Raw genomic sequence first — 14,859 nt, forward strand, 5'->3', positions numbered from 1 at the left:
CGCTTTACAACATCAGGAAGATACGTCCCCAGCTGACACAGAAAGCAACTCAGGTTCTGGTCCAGGCTCTCGTCATCTCACGCCTAGACTACTGCAACTCCCTCCTGGGTGGTCTACCTGCATGTGCCATCCGACCTCTGCAGCTCATCCAGAATGCAGCGGCTCGTCTGGTCTTCAACCTTCCTAAATTCTCCCACACCACTCCGCTCCTCCGCTCCCTTCACTGGCTTCCGGTAACTGCTAGAATCCACTTCAAGACACTGGTACTTGCTTACCATGCTGCGAATGGATCTGGCCCTTCCTACATCCAGGACATGGTTAAACCGTACACCCCAGCGCGTGCACTACGCTCTGCATCAGCCAAACGACTCGCTGCGCCCTCGCTGCGAGGGGGACCCAAGTTCCCATCGGCGAAAACACGTGGGTTTGCTATCCTGGCTCCAAGATGGTGGAATGAGCTCCCCATTGAAATCAGGACAGCAGATAGCTTGCACATCTTCCGGCGCAAACTGAAAACTCATCTCTTTCGACTCCACTTCGAGCGATAGAACTATTAACAGAGCACTTTTATACTAATAAAGGACTGGCTTATCTAAAGCCAGTTGAGTAGCACTTGAAATGTTTGGCTCTATGAAACCTGATGTACTTATATGATTTTGTTTTCTTCAAGGTTGTGTCTTCCTGGTCGAATGCACTTATTGTAAGTCGCTTTGGATAAAAGCGTCAGCTAAATGCAATGTAATGAGAGGAGGAGAGGATGCAAGAAGGAAAGGAACTAGACAGGAGAAGAGTTGGGGAAATAAAAGGGAAGAGGAGGAAAGGAAACAAGGAGATGAGAGGAGAGAACAAGATGTCACAAGAGAAGAGAAGAGGAAAAAGTGAACAAAAGGAGCAAAGGAAATAAGGAGATAATAAGAGAGAAGGTGAGGAAACAAGAGAGGAGATGAGGAAAAGAAACAAGAGCGGACAGGAGGTGAGAAAAGGACACAGCAGGATAATCTCCACATATTAACACACTGAAAAGCTAACGTTCTTCTTGGTTTTTGGTTTCCTGGTCACCTAAATGCTCTCTGATTGGCTCCCCTCCTCCTCATTAATGATGCAGGACACCTGAGGAGACTTTTTAAAATCACCTGTTGCAGCAAACCCTGAGAAAAACACTCATCATGTTCTCTATTTCCTGCACGGACTCGCTCCAGTTTCTCTCGTGCAGTGAAATAAATAAGTCCTAACTGCGAGCTATAATTTGAAATATTATACTGATGTTTTTTCTGAGTAAAGCTGTTCTTCTCTCGGTGTCCTCTCCACAGAGACTCTGAGAGAGGGTCATTTAATTTATATGAATCTTAATAAAGTGCGCTGAGAGGGAACCGGAGAAAAGCATATGTAGTGTCTCTACTTTAAAGAGTCCTCTCCTGCTAATGTTCAGGTGTATATCAGTATGTAGTGTCTCTACTTTAAAGAGTCCTCTCCTGCTGATGTTCAGGTGTATATCAGTATGTAGTGTCTCTACTTTAAAGAGTCCTCTCCTGCTGATGTTCAGGTGTATATCAGTATGTAGTGTCTCTACTTTAAAGAGTCCTCTCCTGCTGATGTTCAGGTGTATATCAGTATGTAGTGTCTCTACTTTAAAGAGTCCTCTCCTGCTGATGTTCAGGTGTATATCAGTATGTAGTGACTCTACTTTAAAGAGTCCTCTCCTGCTGATGTTCAGGTGTATATCAGTATGTAGTGTCTCTACTTTAAAGAGTCCTCTCCTGCTGATGTTCAGGTGTATATCAGTATGTAGTGTCTCTACTTTAAAGAGTCCTCTCCTGCTGATGTTCAGGTGTATATCAGTATGTAGTGACTCTACTTTAAAGAGTCCTCTCCTGCTGATGTTCAGGTGTATATCAGTATGTAGTGTGTCTACTTTAAAGAGTCCTCTCAGAGTGCAAGTATAGCAAAGTGTATACATAAAGTGTGTTATGATTGAGGTTAAATGGCTGGTGTCCACATGTTGTGTTTTTAAGTGAAACCACGTTAGCCTCTCTCCACTTCCTGTCTGAGACTCAGAGGCAGCTGCAGACCACTCGTTCCTCGTAAAGACAGAAATGAATTTGATTTGGGATTTTTTTTCTTGCCACAGAATGCATTGAGTGTATGCTCCATCGGATTGACATCTCGTTTATCAAAGAGTTAAATAAACAATGGGAGATTGTGGTTGGAGCTCTCATTGGTTTTCTGCTAATCAAGCCCCTCTCTTCAAATACAATCATCCATTTCAAATGGTTGGCTCATTTGTAAATTATGAAGGCCTTTTTTGTCATGTGACATATTTTGCCAAATAATTGGAGAGCAAACAATACATACTGTATATAGTTAGAAAGCTAAGGAATCTCGTTATTTATATAGTGTGCGTATCCCACAATCTGTCACATGGTATCTAAAATAATCGTCTGTTGCTTTAGAAATACCGTTTTGGGTATTTTGTTTGGTACATATTGTTTGTGTTTAAGGTCTGCTCATTACGAACACTCAGATGTGGGGGCAGAGTTGAAAGTCCCCGGAAAAAAAAGTTGATTTCTGTGGTTTGTTTCCTCTGTGAAGTCTCAGTCAAATAAACCACAGAAGAAGAGTTAATGAAGGACGCAGGAAGCTCATTCTTTATCACCAGAACTCGGCTCAAACACATGTGCAGGACCAGGACTGTAATTCATTTATATTTCTGAGCAGGTTATAAAAGTACTGCTGCATTTACAGTTCTGCTATTTACTAATGCATTGGGTTTTAAATTGACTTTGCTTGTGTTTGAAGAGACACAGTTTAAATATCATATAGAATAGAATATATATTTATTGTCATCATACAAAGTACAACAAAATGTATTGGGCAACTCTCACTGCAGTAGAAAATAGACACAATAAATAAATAAGAGTGGTAAAAGCAGAGGTAGTAGCGATGACAGTGCAACGAGATCAAATTCAATGTCAATGTGCATATTTACACTTACAGTCTAAATATGTATTAGTAAAATAGCCATAAGTCTAAATAGTAGTGCTTGCAGTCTTTGAGGGGTGGAGTTGTGTATTCTGCAAAGTGTAATTATTAGGGCCGGGACTTTAACGCGTTAATTAAGATTAATTAATTACACAAAAATTAACGCATTTTAATCGCACTTATTTTTGCACCGCGGAACGTTTCTCACTGGATGAGTTTCAGGCGTACCGATTATACTGGAGCACCAACTAACGTTCATGACTTCAGACAACAACAAACCACAGTGAACAACAGTGGGAAATGTTGTTTTAAAAAACGGACGGATGGAAGCGTCGATAAGAGCACGGTTGTGTGCAAATTATGCAAAAAGGAATTCGCATATCACCGCAGCACATCAAGCCTCAAGTATCACCTCAATGCAAAAACATATAGCAGCTAGCGTGGAAGCTAGCTGTGGACGTTAGCCTCTTTTATCGCGTTCACACCAAAAAGAGCCGGTACTAAAATTAGTTCATGAGAACCTTTTTACCCCCACGAAAGTCCCTGCTAGAGAGCAGAGAGCTGCTAGAGAGCAGGGACTTTCGTACGGCTCTCTTGTGAGAAAAGAGCTATATGTCTGATTGGCTGGGCGGATTGCAAACCACGCCCCGTAAAACTCCCAAAAAGTTTTGTGAAGCCACCATTTTATTATCCTCGCATTAGCATTATTAGCATTAGCCCAGCGCAGAAACGCAGAGAGACTAACTTATGGCAACACAAAATAAAACATGGGAGCGGTGGAGATGAGGAGGTGTCGGCGTTCTGGCGATTTACTCGGAAGGCTGCTGGGACTCCCAGCAGCTTCTACTGAAGCCAGTCCCCAACTCCGGGGACTTCCGGCCGGGGACTTTGGGCGGCAGTATACGCCGTGAAGTGGTTTGCGGCCTGCCAGTAAACCCAAAGCAGAAGAAGAAGAAGAAGTGACGTCAGCGGCTTCATTTGCCTAATCCACCCCCAGGTTCAAAGAGTTCTCATGAACTAAATTCTCATGAACCTTTGTGGGAAAAGTACTGCGGTGTGAATGCGCCTAATGGTATACTAAAATCCATGTGAAAAAAAATTGCTTCTCACTGTTCTTAGGTCAAATATGTATATGCGATTAAAAATGCGATTAATTTCGATTAATTAATTACAAAGCCTCTAATTAATTAGATTAATTTTTTTTAATCGAGTCCCGGCCCTAGTAATTATGCGTAAATGTATAAACATCGTATACCATATGAAATAATGGCAAAGTGTTTGTTCCAGTGGCGAGCCGTGACTTTTATACCTAGGCCCTCTGAACCCCCCTTCCCTCGAGAAAAAAAAAGAAGAGATATTACGTCACAGCGTATACTTCAACGGAATATCAAAACCGCGGCCCGGGGTGCAAAACGCATCAATGACAGCGACCCTCTACCACACAAAACAACACCATGTATATAAACACCTATCATGACAGGGCACCCACAGCCAAGTAACAATTACAAATGAATTAAGTTGGCACGGCGGCCCGCATTGAAAATGACTTAGGCCTACCTTTGATGATCAAATCACTTAAACACAAAGTCCATCCTCCTGTCCTTTTGGATGAAGCACTTGTGGGTCATTCAGATGATCCTTTGCCACTCCAGTTTATCATTGTAACTCAATCTTGAAAATGACTCGGTTAATAATTTCGCAACGATGTCATCACTATCACTGAAGTGAGCCATCATGAACGAACTTATGCTAATTATAAATCTATCGATCATAAATCTATCAATCATAAATCTATCGTTTAGATTTATGATTCGAAAATGGATATTATCCGGCTGAACAAAACGTGCATTTATCTAACAGGTTCGTTTTCCACAGACCTTATTTCGAGCTATTTTCCAAAATCCTATGGAGAAATCCATTGCTCTTTTGTCGAGGGAATCTGAGTGAAGCTTACTTCCGGGTTTTAGGGCGCGTCACTGCACCCATAGATATATATAAACACGTGTTTATATATATCTATGGCTGCTTCTCAGGTCGACTATTTTCATTTCCTCGCTCCTCGGTCCTCGGTCTCACCGGAAGTTGATTTGCCTGCGCCATCTTGAGTACCGTCCCATGGCTCTTATTTCTCAAGGATCGAGGAGCGAGGAGCGATCATGGAGGAGCGATAACCGAGGAATCACCAGACCATCCTCCGATGAAATCCTCAGATACTCACCCCGCCCCCTTACTGTGTATCGCTCACTGATTGGACGAGGCAGTGCATGCACTGATCTGATGCTTCTTGACATGAGAGCAGAGTGAAGAAAACACATGAACCTCACGGGAGTCACTCCTCAGTTTATACCGTGTTTTGTTTCAATTCATGTATCATTTAGTTACAAATATGTGATATATCTGAACAACAAAGTGGTCAAAAATCATTTAATTCATTTTTTGGAAACATTTTCATGATCGCTTTTTTCGTTTTACATTTTCATTTATTGTCATTTCCATTCAGTCAGTCATTAAGTGCTATTGAAATGTTAATGTGCTACATATCCACACAAAGTGTGCAATCCAATGAATGTTAATCTCACTGGGTTTTGATAGATAACATATCTCTTTTTCTTCTCTCAATTATTTTATTTCTATTGTGCACTCTAATCAATATTAATCTAACTATTGTTCGTTTATAAATTTTAAGAATGGCGTTTATCTTTTTTGAGAATTAGTTCTTATTTTATTTTTATTTATTTGGGTCTACAACAGATGATACAAATGTTTGTGTCAGTAAATGTGTACTAACAGAGGCGGGGGGGTGTGTGGAAATAACGGGGACAGAGCTGCTGTCAGACGATCAGCTGTGCAGCGTCATCACAAACGGACGTCGCTTCACGTGACGCTCCGGAGGAAAGGACGTCCCATTGCTCTTAAAACTAATTTCCCTGCTTCTCGTGGTTCTATTTCGTCCCTACTGACCGCCAGAGGCGGTGCTTTCAGCACTGGATATGTCCATCGCGCGCATGCGCAGCTCGAGTACCAATACCAACAAAGTCACCTGTGACCCACGTGACACCGGCTATATCAGCCGGTGTCGTCAGAGGATCTGTTCCTTTCATCTTCTCGCGGCGCGAGGGTACCGCGGCTACATTTTTGTAGCCTACAGCGTTCAGGTTTGAACGTTTGATCTGAGGGATTTCTCTGCAAGCAGCTGGCCGCGTGCAGCTTCGTGACTGACAGTCGGAGCTACGGGTCGTTAACGCGTCCTCCAGGAGCTGTGGCCGGCTGTGTGCTGTGCAGAGCCTCGACAGACAGGTTGGTGTCAGCTTGTTGCTGGTGATGGCTGTGTCCCCGCACCCTCTCCCAGCCAAGTTGTCCTGATTGCTGTCTTATTTTTTGTTTGGCTTAGACTTTCTGGTGACGACAGTGTTCCCGCTTCCTCTCCCATAAAGTTGCCCTTATAGTCAGGTTCATTATAACTTGATTTTAATTTTTGTGGGGATTTGCTAAACTATACATTTTTGGAAAGGGTATTGTATAAGGATTCAGAAAATCCATGTTTCCATTTGCCCAGATGTCTATATGGCGGCCATATTGGAATTTCCAAAATGGCCGCCGTAAAATGTAGGTTTTGTAATATCTCGGCTTCTAAATAATCTGGAACATTGATTTTAACTTCTAAACCTACATTTTCAGGGTCAAGGAACCCAATGGTGGTAGTTACAAAGGTATCACATTTTACAACATTAACCCTTTGATGCATGAGTCGGTCGAAAATGACCTGTGCTAAGTTTTTTTAAGTATACAAAAACAAATTGAATTGATTATTTTTCATAAAATACTCTATAATAGACCATTATCTTATATCGATAAATATAAAATATCTATAAATTCAATTCAGGCAAAAAAATATATAATCTTATGCAAGGCCCTGTGCGACCACAGTTTTTCATCTCCTATGGCAACGGCCCTGTTCTTCAGACTTCTGATATTCTTCTGATATTTGTTGTGGACCACAAATAGCCTACTATATGAGAAGTGTCATCCTTCAAGGTTATTTTACACATAATTTGATACATGTACAGTAAGTATTATCTTCATTTTTACCTCAGAAAAGTTCAACAGGTTTTATGTCCAATTTCATTTAAGCTAGCTAACATTACTATTGTGTAATTCATGATGTCATGATGTTATCATCTTCGTAGGGCTGTGCAATTAATCGTATTTTAATCGCGATTACGATTATGGTTTGCGACGATTAGGAAAACAGCATAATTGACAAAATACGATTATTTTGCTGGGTGCGCTTTCGCCCCTCCCTAAAAGCCCACTCGGCCACGTGGGAGTGACATGTGTTGTGAGTGTTCAGCGCAAGCGAAGATGTCAGAACAAGAGCAGCAACTAGTTAAAAAGAAGGGTCGCGGGGAGATTCCCAGTCGATCGCGATATGTGTCTAAAAATAGAACAACAATATTCTGTTTTATCGTTAATGTCCTGTAACATAATGTTCCCGTGCCAGAATAATGCACTTGAACGCATCAAAGCTTTGTGATTGGCCGGCCTCACCCCATGTGTCCGGGCGTGGCTGGTGAGCAGTGCACTAGTTCGCTGACGTTGTCCGTGTCAACAGCATGGATGGTCAACAGGAGTGACAGTCCACACACACACAAGACCGCAATTATGGCAGAAGCAAAAAAGCCCAAAATATATAATTTTCACTCCAAGTGGGAGGATCATTATTTTTGTATCTATTCCAATTCAAAGTCCATCTGTCTCATCTGCAATGCGAGCGTGACTTTATCGAAGAAGGGTAATTTAGGAGCGGCATTTCAAAACAGTGCACAAACGCTACGAGACGGAATTCCCTCCTAATTCTGCCCTACGCTCCAAAAGGGGAGGGGCCTGAGAGCACAGCTAAATGCACAGCAGTCCATTTTCACCAGGCCCAACAACAAGAGCAAGGCTGCTACCAGAGCATCTTATCGCGTCAGTCACGTTCTAGCGAAACACATGAAGTCTTTCGAAGACGGCGAAGTTATGAAAGAAGCTTTCCTGGAGGCTGCGACGTGCTTTTTGGGGACAGTAAAAATAACAGCAGCATTTCAACAGGTTTTTGATATAATAAAAACTCAATTTAGATACTGTTATTAATCTGCTGTAAGTTTTAGTTTGTTTGAATTTATTCATGATAATTATTGTACAAAATGGTATAAGAATGCAAACATTAAGATCTGTTCTGTTTAAATTGATTATAGTCTATCAGTTCAGAAACTAGTGTTGCTTGCATCCTATTTTAAAGGCATTTCTTTTTATACTCTAATAAAATGCAACAAAAAATGGGTTTGATTCTATTAATGTTGTCTTTTTTATTGCACTGTTGCTGCAGCAGATTACTGTGTAGCTTCAGATCTGAGTTGTCTTATTAGTAAGCCTAATTTATACTTTTGTAGCAACACTATTTTTATATAATGGCAAAGAAAGGGTTCTTCAGAGTCTTTTCTTTTTTTCCTGTGTCATATGTGGCAGCACTGCCACAAGTTCCTCTTCAGAGAGGGTCTTCAGTACAGGTGGCAATATCGTCACCTGCCTGCGCTCATCTCTGAAACCAGACCATGTAAACAGGCTGGTATTTCTTGCAAAAAATCTTTAAGAGATGACATGAGCAGCCCTACCAGCATTTGCCAAGGTGGCCTAAACATTTTTATTTGGTCTTAAATTGTAGTTCAACATTTATTTCCTGTTACTTCTGGACCATGACGGTTGGCCAGCCTTCAACGTTTAACTGAGTGGAATATGTTGAATATGTTTTACCAAAATGTTGGCTATATGTTAAGGCGTTTTCAGTAGGTTGTGACAGTGCACTGCAACATATTTGATTTCATTTATTTTATTTTTATTTATCATATTAATATATGTTTAGTATGGTTTTGGAAGTGCGCTCCAACACATTTATTGATCTTGTTTATTGGTAAAATATTATTTGTTTTAAAGTTCAATAAATGGTCAATGAATAATCGTCAAAATAATCGTGATATCAATTATTGACCAAATAATCGTGATTATGATTTTTGCCATAATCGCACAGCCCTATCATCTTGTATCATCGAATTAAAATACAGTAGTTTGCTAATACTAGTTAGCTAACTAAATATGCTAGCTAACAATACTGTATAGTTTGTGTCATGACTGTTGTTTGAGAGATGTGGTATCATCCAATTAGCCTACTTTATAGTTAGCTAACACTAGCTAGCTAATAACTAAGCTAGCTAACATTAGTGTGTGTGTGTGTGTGTGTGTGTGTGTGTGTGTGTGTGTGTGTGTGTGTGTGTGTGTGTGTGTGTGTGTGTGTGTGTGTGTGTGTGTGTGTGTGTGTGTGTGTGTGTGTGTGTGTGTGTGTGTGTGTGTGTGTGTGTGTGTGTGTGTGTGTGTGTGTGTGTGTGTGTGTGTGTGTGTGTTCCTTCTGATGTTCTCCTGATATTTGTTGTGGACCACATCGGCCCTACAATATCAGAGGTGTCATCCCAAGAAGATTATTGTACACAGCTTCTGATACATGTACAGTAAGTATTATCTTCTTTTTTACCTCAGAAAATATGTAATTGGCTAGATTTCAGCAACATAACATGTAAGTATTGCTACTGTAACTAAGCTAGCTAACATGAATTATAGTGTGTCATTCATGACTATTGTTTGAATGAGTAGCGTATTAATCATCTATCAATTTAGCCTGTCAACTAGCTTGACAATATTTTCTGTCTTTGCAGTTTCTAAGCATGAGTGGAGAGTCACAAGGTAGAGAAGCATCATGTCAAGCCGAGGAGTCCGTTAGCTGGAAGCAGTGCATTATCTGCCAGTCTGATGATGACAAGAAAGGAGTCCTGGTGCAACATCCTAAATTAGAGTCCTATGGACTCGTACTGCAGGCAGTTCAAGAGAGGGCCAGTTTGAATGATGGGGACTACGTCCAAGTCCAAAGGCGACTGCAAAACTGCACACTAGAAACATTGTGCACAGAGCAGGCAGTCTGGCATCGCTCCTGTCACTCAAATGCAACTAACAACGACCAAATACAATGTGCAAGAGACCGCAATGCACACGCTCTAACTAGAGGACACTACACTGCCAAAAAGCGTGGACAGAAAAGAGGAAGCACAGAAATTGATGATCCAGACCTCTCAACATTTAGTTTTTCATCGCCATTCACACGATCCTATACAAGTCCACTGAATAAGGAACAGTGCTTCTTTTGTCAAAAGGACGATGGCCAACAACTGTACCAGGTCAGGACTGAGAATGCTGGTAAACATCTTAAAGAGGCTGTGGAAATATCCCATAATACTGCACTGAAGACCAGGCTGAACACCTGCATCTCACCAGGTGATGCACATGCGATTGATGTCCAATACCACAAAGTTTGCTGGAGAAAAAATGTGTTCCATGCTCTTCGAGAACCTAGCACTAGCACTAGCAAAACTGCCAAAGAACCTTTCCTACAAAAGTCAAGTCTGCTTGAGCTGATTAACCTTATTGATGTAGAAACACAAAACCAAGCATACCTTAGCATGGATGACATTGAAACCACATATATCAATATGCTTGGTTCAGAAGTATTGGAAACTCATCTACCTGCATTCAGTAGAAAGTGGCTGAAAGAAAGAATCCTCACTGCTTTGCCACACTTGAAGTCTGTTCGTCAAAAAGACAGAAGGAAGCCAGCAATCCTCTACTCCCCATATGCATGTGAAGAGGACATGGTTAATACTATGACAACAACTGATAAGAAGAAGGAGGAGAACAGCATGAAGACAATCTACAAAGCAGCACAGGTGATAAGGAAAAGCATTGCAACCTTCACCAAGGAGAGAAATGTCTTACAGGTATCTAGTGACATTACCGATGTTCCAGCTGAACTATACACCATGATCCATTGGATAATGGTTGGGCCTGCTGAAAAGCTGGAAACTGAAAGAGGACCAGAGTTGTTGACCGAGTCACACTGACGGTGAGCCAGAATATCATGTATGGGTTCAAATCCAGTGCACAGGTAAAGTACAAGCCAATCAGTGAATCAGCATCATTTAGGTCACCCCATGCACGAGAGAACCCACAGGTTTTGGGACTGGCACTGACTATCCACCATGACACACGCAACAAGAAGCTGATGAATCTGCTCAATGCTCATGGCTACTCTGTTTCACATGGTCGTGGCCTTCTCATGGAAACTGCTCTGGCCAATGCTGTTGTAGAAAACACCAGAGCGCACCAAGGCCTCTATGTACCACCATTCCTGAGGAAGGGGACCTTTGTATTTTTTGCAGCTGATAACACAGACTTTGCCGAGGACACTCGTGATGGGAAAGGAACCACCCACGGGACGATCACTGCAGTGTACCAGAAGATTGATCCTTCTAAAGAACCTGTTGCAGAGTCTCTCATCATAGGTGATGCACAGAGTCTATCAGTCACTCCCTACCATGTAGACATACTTCACTGTGACAAGCCAACACCGCAGCATGCCAAGAGGTCAGAACAGTTTGCCATCAGCAGGGGGATCTCAGAATCCTATCAGCTGACACATCTAGGATGGGTTGTTGCATCTGCATTATCCAGAATGAAAGCAGGAGAAACTTCCAGCAATATTCCAGGCTGGGCAGGATACAACTCACTGTTGTCTGAAAGCCTTCCCTTGACACAGGTTGGAGCCTTGCCACTATTACCAGAGGTGGCACACGAGTGGTCAACTCTGTTGACTATAATCATGCAAGCAAATCAGCTGAGGAAGTTGGCAGTTGGGGAAGATCACCCCACAGTCATTACCTTTGACATGGCCCTCTATGAGAAGGTGGTGCAGCTCCTAGATGCCAGACCTGACCTGAAACAGATGGTTGTTCCCAGACTGGATGAGCTGCATGTCGTCATGGCTGCCCTCAGAGCTCTTGGTGCCTCCATGGAGAACTCGGGTATAGATGATGCCTGGATGGAAGCAGATGTGTATGGTCCTGCCACAACAAGGCAAATCCTGAAATGCACACACTACAAGCGAGCTCTCCATGCCCACATCTACTCGTATGTAGCACTCTATGAAATGGCTCTGGAGGAGTTCTTCAAGGACAACCCACAACTGAAATATGTGTGCCTGAAGGCAACAGAGGGAGTAGAAGCTGCCTGCTCGGAGGGTAAAGACATCAAGGCTGAATCTGTGAAGCAAGTCAACAGGACCCTCCTGGAAGCCACTGCTGAAGTCATCACAGCATTCCAAGAATGGGAGGAACAAAAATCCCAGCATGCAATGTTCAAGGCCATGATGAGCTACCTACATCGGGTGGAAACAATCCTGTTCTTCGTAGCAGCAACTCGGAATGCTGACCTTGAACTCCATCTGCAGGCTGGAGAAGCACTGAGCAAGCTGTTTTTTTCCATGGATCGCATCAAGTACAAAAGACTCTGGCCAAGATACATCGCAGACATGCATGACTTGAGGATCAATCACCCTCAGACCTGGGAGGAACTACACGCAGGTAATATATCCGTCACCAAGAGTGTCATTCCCTTTGTGTCTGTTGGGGCAGACCACGCATGCGAACATCTGAATAAGCTGATGAAGATTCGCTCTGGGATTATTGGCATCTCTAACAATGCCAATGCCAGACAGAGATTTGTCATGGTCACACCAGAACTTTCACGTCTGTCGAAAGAGTTCAAGAGTCAATTTGACATGGAAGCTGACAGAAGCACAGAGCACCATGAGCTTGGGCCAAGTGCAGTCAAGAGGGCACATGGTACAATCGACAAGATCAAGGCAGCCATACTCAGTCATGGAAACCCCTTTACCACTGAAGGTGACAAGCTGTACAATGTAATCACACTTGCCTACATACCAGATGAGTATGTACCACAGATCTTGAATGCTGATGTCACTGGCCAGAAGTTGTATGAAGACTACGTGTCAGAGCGGATCAATGGAGATGTCAGCTTCTGGGCCCCTGTGAAGAAAGTGAACAATAAGATGTTCCTGTCTGGGAACAAGAAGATTACAGTGAAACTCAGAGACAATACTGTGGATCTGAAGGAGACCAAGGACCTGTTTGCAAGGCTGATGGTACTTGCCAGGTCAAACCGAGACATAAACCAGAAAGAGGCCATAGGAAACTATGAATTTACTCTAACACCAAGGGCACTGTTTGCTTCTAATGGAACAATCCTGCCATGCCATGACAAGTCCAAGTTAATCAGTCTCCTTGAGAAGCTGACAAGAGAAGATGTGCCCCATGAAGACCATCAGCTGCCTCAAACTGGAAGTACTACCCACCAAGATGCAATGGATACAGGATTCATAGACACCACATCTACTGATCAGCCAAGTCGAAAGATAGCACTGGTGGACGGCATGGTGCTTGTGCAGAGGCTGAGCAAAAAACCAGCCACTGTAGTGACAGTCAAGGATCTGAGTGGCTGCTTCAATGACAGACTGATGTCACTAACAAGAGACTATGATGAAATCATCCTTGTGTTCGACACATACAGGACAGATTCTCTGAAGAGTGCAACCAGAGATAAACGAAGACAAGGAAAAGCTATCCAGTACCAAGTCAGAGATGACACCAACATCAAACACATCCCACTGAGCAGGTTCCTCTCTCATGACCAGACGAAGGCCGATCTGACTGATTATCTTGCAGCCAAAATTCTAGAATACAACAGGGGATCCTCCAAGCTGATCATCACGTCAGCTTCTGGGAACACTAGGAGCAACAAAGACCTGCTCTTTGAAGAAAATAACCACGAAGAAGCAGACACGCTGCTGATCCACCAGGCTGTGCTGGCATCACACCGAAACCCAGCTGATGCACAGTTGATGTTCTTCTCACCAGATACAGACATTCTAGTGCTAGTCACAGAAAACTATGATCTCTTGCTGATGAACACATCGATTTCGATGGCCTCTGGTGTTGTGCAGATTGAACCACTGTGGCGAGCTCTAGGTAAAGAAAGAGCAAAGGCATTGCCAGCTTTCCATGCATTCACTGGGGCCGACAACACAGGCAGATTCTCTCTCATAGGCAAGGCAACCTGGCTGCAGATCTATTTAAAAGCGGACGAAGATATTATCAATGCTCTGCAGATGCTTTTGGATGAAGCAGAAGTGGCGGAAGGAATGCTGTCCACTCTGGCTTCCTTTGTATGTGCAGCCTACTCACCCAAGGGTATCAACATAAAGACAATCCCTGAACTACGATGGCATCTCTTCTGCAAACACAGGGCAGAGAGTGACAAGCTCCCTCCAACACTTGGAGCGCTGAAGCAGCATATTTTGAGGGTCCATGTCCACAGGCAGCCATTGCTCTTCAGGATCCGCAGCTGGACCCCCTGCACAATGGGTACTTCAGAGACTCGGATGGCATGAAACCAACAACCACAGAGGTCCTCCCAGCCCCAAAGGCCATCATTGAGATGGTCCAATGCAGATGTAAATCTAATTGTTCTTCTGGAAGATGTTCGTGCAGAGCTAATGACTTAGCCTGTACTGATATGTGTCATTGCAGTAGCCAGTGCCAGAACGACGATGATTCCCATGCCGTGATGGATGAAAGTGTTGATGATGATAGTGATGATGATGCATAGATGTGTATACATTTAGATGTCTAATTAAGAAGGTTGCTTATTTTCTGTGGTCACAAAATGTGCATGTCATGATGATACTGAAGTTCACAATTTTAAACTCAGTTTAATCAGTTATTGTCAATTATCTGTTAAGTCCTCAATAAAAGTTATGTTAACATGCAATTTAGTGAGTTCTACCTCATTATTGTTGGCACCATTGGATTCCTTGATCCTGAAAATGTGGGTTTAGCAGTTAAAATCAATGTTCTATCTTATTTAGAAGTCAAGATATTACAA

At 42.7% G+C, this 14,859-nt stretch overlaps 1 protein-coding gene across 1 annotated transcript; it reads left to right on the forward strand.

Moving 5' to 3' along the window:
* Positions 1 to 9,431: 9,431 nt before the first annotated feature.
* Positions 9,432 to 10,961, forward strand: LOC117550858. The gene is made up of 2 exons (XM_034223427.1): positions 9,432 to 9,521; positions 9,726 to 10,961. Exon 2 carries the CDS (start codon positions 9,735 to 9,737, stop codon positions 10,959 to 10,961), a length of 1,227 nt encoding a protein of 408 aa, XP_034079318.1. The 5' UTR covers positions 9,432 to 9,521; positions 9,726 to 9,734.
* Positions 10,962 to 14,859: the final 3,898 nt, after the last annotated feature.

The sequence above is a fragment of the Gymnodraco acuticeps genome, unplaced genomic scaffold, assembly GCF_902827175.1.
Source record: "Gymnodraco acuticeps unplaced genomic scaffold, fGymAcu1.1, whole genome shotgun sequence".
NCBI classification, from domain to species: domain Eukaryota; kingdom Metazoa; phylum Chordata; class Actinopteri; order Perciformes; family Bathydraconidae; genus Gymnodraco; species Gymnodraco acuticeps.

Bases quoted from the DNA above. Each gene is read 5' to 3' on its own strand.
- LOC117550858 (XM_034223427.1), top strand. From the start codon at position 9,735: ATGAGTGGAGAGTCACAAGGTAGAGAAGCATCATGTCAAGCCGAGGAG.